This window comes from Nyctibius grandis, chromosome 5 (assembly GCF_013368605.1).
Source record: "Nyctibius grandis isolate bNycGra1 chromosome 5, bNycGra1.pri, whole genome shotgun sequence".
Lineage (NCBI taxonomy): Eukaryota > Metazoa > Chordata > Aves > Nyctibiiformes > Nyctibiidae > Nyctibius > Nyctibius grandis.
In genome coordinates, this window is record NC_090662.1 from 76,798,489 (window position 1) to 76,805,944 (window position 7,456).

The following is a 7,456-nucleotide window of genomic DNA, read 5'->3' on the forward strand; positions in this document are numbered from 1 at the left end:
GCCCGCCATCCCCCTTCTCAGGAGCGGTCCCCGAGCGGCCCCCGCCACGAATCCCCCCACTGGCGCGGCTGTCCAGCCGCACCTGTGGGCATCCGCAGCGGCCGCCCCGCCGGGGGCCGTCGCGCTCTCCTCGGCTGAGATCCGCTGCCCCGGTGCGGAGCCACCTCCCGGGGCGGAGAGGGGCGAGGCAGGGCGGGGCGGGGGATGCGGTACGCCGGTGCCCGGGGAAGGCTGCCGCGGCCGCACGGAGGAGAAGGGATTCTCTTTGACGTCAAGCGACCACAATATAATGATCGCTCGTTCATATCCGGGTCCCCGGGCGGCTCCCCCGGGCTGCGCTCGGCCGCGCGCCGCCGCGCAGTGAGGCGGAGGCGGGCGGGGCAGGGCAGGGCAGGGCGGCCGCCCGGAGGTGGCCGCCGGCGGCGGCAGCGGCGGCGGCGGGGCGGCGAGCGCAGCATGCCCGCCGCCTCAGACGCGCCTGCCTCCTGCCGCCGCTGCCCATGGAGATCGCGCTGGTGACTCTGGAGAACGGCGGCGCCACGGCCATCGAGTGCGGCGAGGATGCCGCGGCCAGCGGCAGCGGCAGCGCCCGGGCCCGGCGGCGGGGCGACTTGCTCCACATCGCCGGCTCCGCCGCTGCCGCCGCGCCGCGGCTGAGCAACGGCAAGGAGGGCGCCCCGCTGCCGCCGGCGGACGAGGAGCGGGAGCAGCCCGCGGCGGCCCCCCGGGGAGGCGGCGGGAGGCGCGGGAGCGCGGGCAGTCCCAACGGCCAGGCGGCGGCGCGCGGAGCCCCCCCGCCGCCGCAACCGCCGCCGCAACCGCCGCCGCAACCGCCGCCGCAACCGCCGCCGCAACCGCCGCCGCAACCGCCGCCGCAACCGCCGCCGCTGGAGATGGGCCCCCCGGAGGAGGGGGGACACCGCCGGGGCATGACCATGGCGGCGGCGGGCGAGGAGGAGGAGGAGGCGGTGGCTGCAGCGAACCGGGGCGCCATGCACCACCAGCGGGTGCTGATCAACATCTCGGGGCTGCGCTTCGAGACCCAGCTGGGCACCCTCAACCAGTTCCCCGACACGCTGCTGGGGGACCCGGATAAGCGCATGCGCTACTTCGACCCGCTCCGCAACGAGTACTTCTTCGACCGGAACCGGCCCAGCTTCGACGGGATCCTCTACTTCTACCAGTCTGGGGGCAAACTTCGCCGGCCCGTCAATGTCTCCATCGACGTATTCGCCGATGAGATCCGCTTCTACCAGCTGGGTGAGGAGGCCATGGAGCGCTTTCGGGAGGACGAGGGCTTCATCAAAGAGGAGGAGAAGCCCCTGCCCCGCAATGAGTTTCAGCGCCAGGTCTGGCTCATCTTTGAGTACCCCGAGAGCTCTGGCTCGGCCCGGGCCATCGCCATCGTCTCCGTGCTGGTCATCCTCATCTCCATCATCACCTTCTGCCTGGAGACCCTGCCGGAATTCAGAGACGAGAGGGAAATGCCTGTGCCCCTGACCCCACAAAGTGGAGGTTTGAATGGCACGACCCGGGACTCCCCACCCATGCAGCCACCCAGTAGCCTCTCTGACCCCTTCTTCATCATTGAGACCACCTGCGTGATCTGGTTCACTTTTGAGCTCCTTGTCCGCTTCTTCGCCTGCCCCAGCAAGCCCGAGTTCTCCCGCAACATCATGAATATCATTGACATTGTGGCCATCATCCCCTACTTCATCACCCTGGGCACTGAGCTGGCCCAGCAGCAGCAGCCCGGGGCAGGCGGTAGCAATGGGGGTGGGGGCCAGCAGCAAGCCATGTCCCTGGCCATCCTCAGAGTCATTCGCCTGGTCAGGGTCTTCAGGATCTTCAAGCTCTCCAGGCATTCCAAGGGGCTGCAGATCTTGGGACAGACTTTGAAAGCCAGCATGAGGGAGCTTGGCCTCCTCATCTTCTTCCTCTTTATTGGGGTGATCCTCTTCTCCAGTGCTGTCTACTTTGCTGAGGCTGATGACCCTGAGTCTCATTTCTCCAGCATCCCTGACGCTTTCTGGTGGGCAGTGGTAACCATGACCACTGTGGGCTATGGGGATATGCGACCTGTCACCGTGGGGGGCAAGATTGTGGGTTCCTTGTGTGCCATCGCAGGTGTGCTCACCATCGCCCTTCCTGTCCCTGTCATTGTATCCAACTTCAACTACTTCTACCACCGAGAGACTGATCATGAAGAGCAACCTGTCCTCAAAGATGAACACAGTAGCATTCAGGGCAGCACAGCAGGGGGAGACACAAAGAGAAGATCCAGTAGAAACTCTCTGAACAAATCTGTTGTGCACTTGGAAAATAGTGAGGGGTTCAACAATGGCACCAGCTCCTTAGAGAAAACCAGTATCAAAGCTAAAAGTAACGTAGATCTCAGAAAATCCCTCTATGCTCTCTGTCTGGACACCAATAGGGAAACAGATCTGTAAGGAGAGAATTCAGAGATGCAGAAGGATTTGGTGGTATCAGAAACTTACTGCTATAATTATTCTTTTGGTACCAGTTAGTTTTTTAAATCAGACTATATTTTATAAATTGATCACTGTCCTGAGCAGTCCTCCAGGAATACATGTTTTTATGTTCTTTTTCCATGACCCAAAGGGTCACCTATTTTTAAAATAGACTAAGAATAAGCTACGCTCCATGATGCAGGAGATGGTAAATTGTGACAGCGCAGAATCTAATTTGGAGAAACTTATTTTAGCAAATGGTAGTTGGTTTTAAATGGGTCGTTTGTAACCAATTCAATTGCTTCAAGTTTAGTATTAAAGAGTTGGGGCATGTGTGTATGGAGAATGAATGGACTGGGGGGGAGGGAGGTTGCATTTTTTTGTACTGTAGTTTCAAACTGAAATTATTCCAATATATTTTATATCTGTGTAACTGTATTTATAGTTGAAAGGGGATTTCTTATTCCTGTGAAATATGACATCATTAAAGCACTAGGAACATTAGCAGATCAGCACTTTCAGAGTTTTCCACTTGTGATCAGTACAGATCTGGTTATCTAGTATGTGAAGTGAATTTGGTGCTTTTAACCCTATAGCAGAAAACTTTTATTGTTATTGATATGTTAGTTTCTTGTGAGCCTTAAGTTATTAAATATTGTAGATACACTTCTTTACAAATAATTTTATTGATTACCTTACTGTTTCTGAATTTCTGAATAACTCAGTCCTGAGCTTACTGTCCCCCCTCAAAAAATGTATGTGCAGCTTTTTTTTTTTTGGTAGTTTTATAAGTTCATTATATTTTTGAGACCGAAAGAAAAAAAATTGTTGTCTGCTGTTACTGGTTTCAATCCAAGTGCACAACAGATGAAAAACATGAGGGAGTGGATAGATATAACAAGAAAGTAAAATACGAGTGCAGTACCTGCAAAACTATTTTCATGGTACACTCCAGATTACCTTGGCATGTGTATCAGTCAGCTTTATGTATCCATACCATTTGTGTACACAGTTCACTGTTTTTAATTATCATAGACTGGAAACAGACAGCACTTAAGGAGTCTAACGGCGTGCCGTGCTGCTTAAATAACCATTGCGTGGCTTATATCCTGGACTCGGACGGAAAGCATCACCTTTCATCAAAACACGTCCTTGTTTTGTTTTATTTCCAAACAAAACCTTTCCAGTGCTGTGGATTTTACAGTTAAGAAGTTGTTGAAAGACGAATGACACACTATCTTCATCATGATAACACAGCTTGCTAGTGAAGACTGACACAAAGTTGCTTCTTTAAGTGAGCTGTGTTATCCTTTTTCTTGCAAAGGACATCTCTGTTTTCCCCTCAAATTTCTGTTCTATTGCTAAAGGATGTTTCATGCCTTTACCACAGACAGTGGCACAGCAAGACTAGCAGAAAGAGAAGTCTTGATTGTCAGTGCTCAAGGTTTGTTTCTAACAAATTTTCTAATACAACTAGGTAAACACTAAATCGGGATTATAATTTATGCAAGTACCTCAGATATATGGACTGTGATTAATTTAAATCAGCTTTGCAAAACTATGCTTTGACATTCTCTTGTTCAGACACAAATTCTGCTTACCCGTCCCTTACCATGCCGTTTAATGATAGTGGCCAAATGCATGATATTTTCCTTTCTTATTCAGTAAAACAGGCATGGTAAGTGCCAAGTATTTTTCATGTTTGTTATAAAGAACTGTCACACACAGCTCAGCCCAAAACCCAGGGGTGAGGCAGAAGGAGGTTGAATCTGATAATAGAGAACAGGATCTCTGACATTCATTTTAGATGTTGGTTTCTTGTTTGACTTGCTTGTTTATTTAGATGGGGAGTGATGCTGTAATATTCTGAGAAACTGTCTGCACAAAACTGGCAGACAAAGTGCCCAGTCTGGCTGCTCTCCAGGTACAGGCAGATCTGTTTGCTTTAGTGGCAGTTTTTGCATCCAGGTGAAGTGCAAAATTAGCCCTTTGATGAGACTGAATCTAAAATGAAACAAGTGGTATAATTGCCTCTTGCACATGCTGAGATCTAGGTCGTTGATGGACTTATAGTGAAGCTTTTTGCTCGGGCAAGTAGTTTGATTTACTTTCAGTGATTAAATCCATCTGACTCACCTGAATAAGTACCAAACAATGCAGTGAGTCTTTCAGGATCAAATTTTGGTTGTGTCTTCCTCTAACTACTACTCCCACCTTCCTGACTACTTTTGTCTTGCATAGTTTGCTCTTGCAATTGCACATTGTGCTGAATTAGACTGTCAGCTCCTCAGAGCAGGGGCAATATATATATACAGTTCCTTGTTTAACAGTGGAACCCTGCTTATGGCCAGGGCTTCTGGATATTAATGATCTGAATTACATAACGGTAATTATTGCAAGTAGTGGTGTAACACTGGTGTAAAACTGATGTAGGTGAAAGCAGATCAGGGCTATAGGGAGTGGGTTGAGCTGATCTTAAAAGCCCATTGCTGATGGAAAGGGAAGGCCTTGTCTTCCTCCTTCCTTTTCAGTTTTCTTCCTGGCATTGCATGCCCTTTTGTTTTGCTTACCCTGAACTGGTTCTGTCCTTGTCCAAGTACACGTGCAAGTGCTGCCTTCTCTTCCAGGAGCTGCTTGAGCTCACTAATCTGGCAGAAAATCCAATGCAGCAGCAACCACAACAACAAACTAGATCTTTTTCTGTCAAATTAGTGAGTTGGAAAGCAAGTGAGTGCCAGAGCCAGTGCAAGGAAGGGATGGGGAAGGTCAGTGGTGCGGGGAAGTGAGGAAGCAGTGAGGAGTGAAATCCTCACCCTTCGGTGGCAGTGAATTGTTAGATTATCACAACTGCTTGTTGAACCCTGCTTCATATTTGCAGAGGTACCACAGGACTTGGTCTTGCAAGGTGCTGGGGGCCTTTAATTTCCCACTAGAGCCAGTCTGCAAAATTCAGCTCTGGATTCCAGCTTATGTGCCCAGCTATTACTGAGAGTAGGATTTGTCCCAATCAAGATCAAGCTCTATGAGAGCAAAATACCCTGATTGCTGCACAGGGTTCTATGCAGGCTTGTGAAATCATTCCTCGACCTTCGGTTTGAACATGCTGCATTTTTCCATAATAGAAGAACAGAACTTTCCAATAAAAAGAAACCCAATTATTCTCAAAATGTGGTTGAAAATATGTGTTTGGCTTGGCTTTCTAAACAGTTGTCAAGCACAGTTCAGGCAAACTCGGCTTTGACACCTTCTTTACAAGGATGCATAATTTCTATTGGCTTATAAGGCAGTAAAGGATTTGCTTTCTAATGAGAGAGGTTGCTGCCAGATACTGACTAATACGACCAGGAACATGGTTAGATCACAGTTCAGCAAAGCACTTAGCATGGGCTCAGCTTTAAGCACGTGCTTAAATAAAGCGTTGTTCAGCGGGTATTTTAGGTGCACTGACCTTAGGAGATTGTTACTTAAAGATGAACTACATACTCTGCTGAAACCTTAGAGCCATCAGTTCCCATTGGACTTTGGTGCAAATATTTAGGTGTGTGGTACAGTTTGTGAGCCTGAAAACAAGTGGTGCTGCAGGACACTGTAATCAGGACACCAGATTCTTACTACAGTAAGTGTGCCTGTTTCCTGCAGCCACTACTCATCAGAGCCATCCTCTTGACGTGATCAGTTGCAAAATGAGTACCAGGATTGTCTACATGAAGAATTGCAACTTTGGCCTGGATGAAAGTGTAATTGCACTTCCCAGCAGTGAGAACCTGCTTTTGCTGTAATTGATTTTGGTGTCAAGAAACTTCATTGAGTTCAGTAGGCAGCACGTGTCTGTGCCTGGGATACAAACAGTGCAGAAGCCTCGTTACACGCCAAAGCAAATTTCTGCTGCAGTAGAACACGAGAGAAACAACTGAACCAAAATCACTCTGAGAAAGCTCCTGTAAATGTGAAACAGGAAGAGAGTTTAGGCTACGTATGCCAATTCTAGGCTCATTACGAGAAGAAAATCTGTCCAAACCATTATTGATTTTATATTAGCAGACCTGGAATGAAAAGCAAGCTGAATAAAACCTCTTTGGCATATCAAAAGCCACAAGATATCAGAGCTTAATGAATAGCAAATCATTGCAAATGTAAAAAAAGAAACACCAACATTTTTTTGTAAACTGTTTTTACTAGGAGCTACATCACGGAAGATTTTTCACCCCACACATGCCTATATGCCATAGTTATTAATGGCTTGCCATTTTGTGCGGGACAATATGTACTGAAATGCATTACCCTTCCATTCTTCTATTTTGGGGATGCTGAAGTGAATATTCTTTTGGGTCACCAGTAATGTAAGTTTAGTTTGCTTAGCCTTGCCCCAAGGGGAGTCTACATTCCCATTTTACTTTTCCATCATTCTAAAAAATGATAAAACAGTAACTAGCAGTTACATAACACCTTTCATCTCCTAGCCCTTTATGAACAATGGTACAATGGTTTTCTATATACAAACATGGTAAAGAAAAGGCTGTGGAAGGGACGACTGAGCCTTTCAAAGGGGGAGAGGGCTAGGAGAGGCACAAAAACAAGTGGGCTTGGCTGGACTGGGACATCTAAAATGTGAGATCTCAAGAAGGGAGGGAAAGGAGGAGAGAGGTTCACCCTGTGGTCTCCTTTCTGGGCTCTTGCGTGGCTCTTGGTGGTTCTGCAGGCAAGGGCTGTATGGCAGCCCTATGCGCTGTGGCCCATCTGTTGAGGTCACTGAACACAGAGGGAGAGTTAATGCTGCTTTGAGCAGCACGAACAAATCCCTCTTTTGTGTGCTCTTTTTATTTGGACTCTGTAAGGAGAAAATAGCACTTCTGCTTGCTGTTCCCTGGCCTCTCGTGCGGCAAACACTGCTGTTCTGGTGGTGGTGGTGGTAGTGATGGGGGCTCTTGATACACAGAATACTGAGCACTGCTCTGAAATAACTTCCCTTCTCCATGCACTGCCAT

At 48.8% G+C, this 7,456-nt stretch overlaps 1 protein-coding gene across 1 annotated transcript; it reads left to right on the top strand.

Moving 5' to 3' along the window:
• Positions 1–500: 500 nt before the first annotated feature.
• On the top strand, positions 501–2,450 carry LOC137663789 (potassium voltage-gated channel subfamily A member 5-like). The gene has a single exon (XM_068401338.1). The coding sequence runs from the start codon at positions 501–503 to the stop codon at positions 2,448–2,450; it is 1,950 nt and encodes a 649-aa protein (XP_068257439.1).
• Positions 2,451–7,456: the final 5,006 nt, after the last annotated feature.

Bases quoted from the DNA above. Each gene is read 5' to 3' on its own strand.
- LOC137663789 (XM_068401338.1), top strand. From the start codon at position 501: ATGGAGATCGCGCTGGTGACTCTGGAGAACGGCGGCGCCACGGCCATC.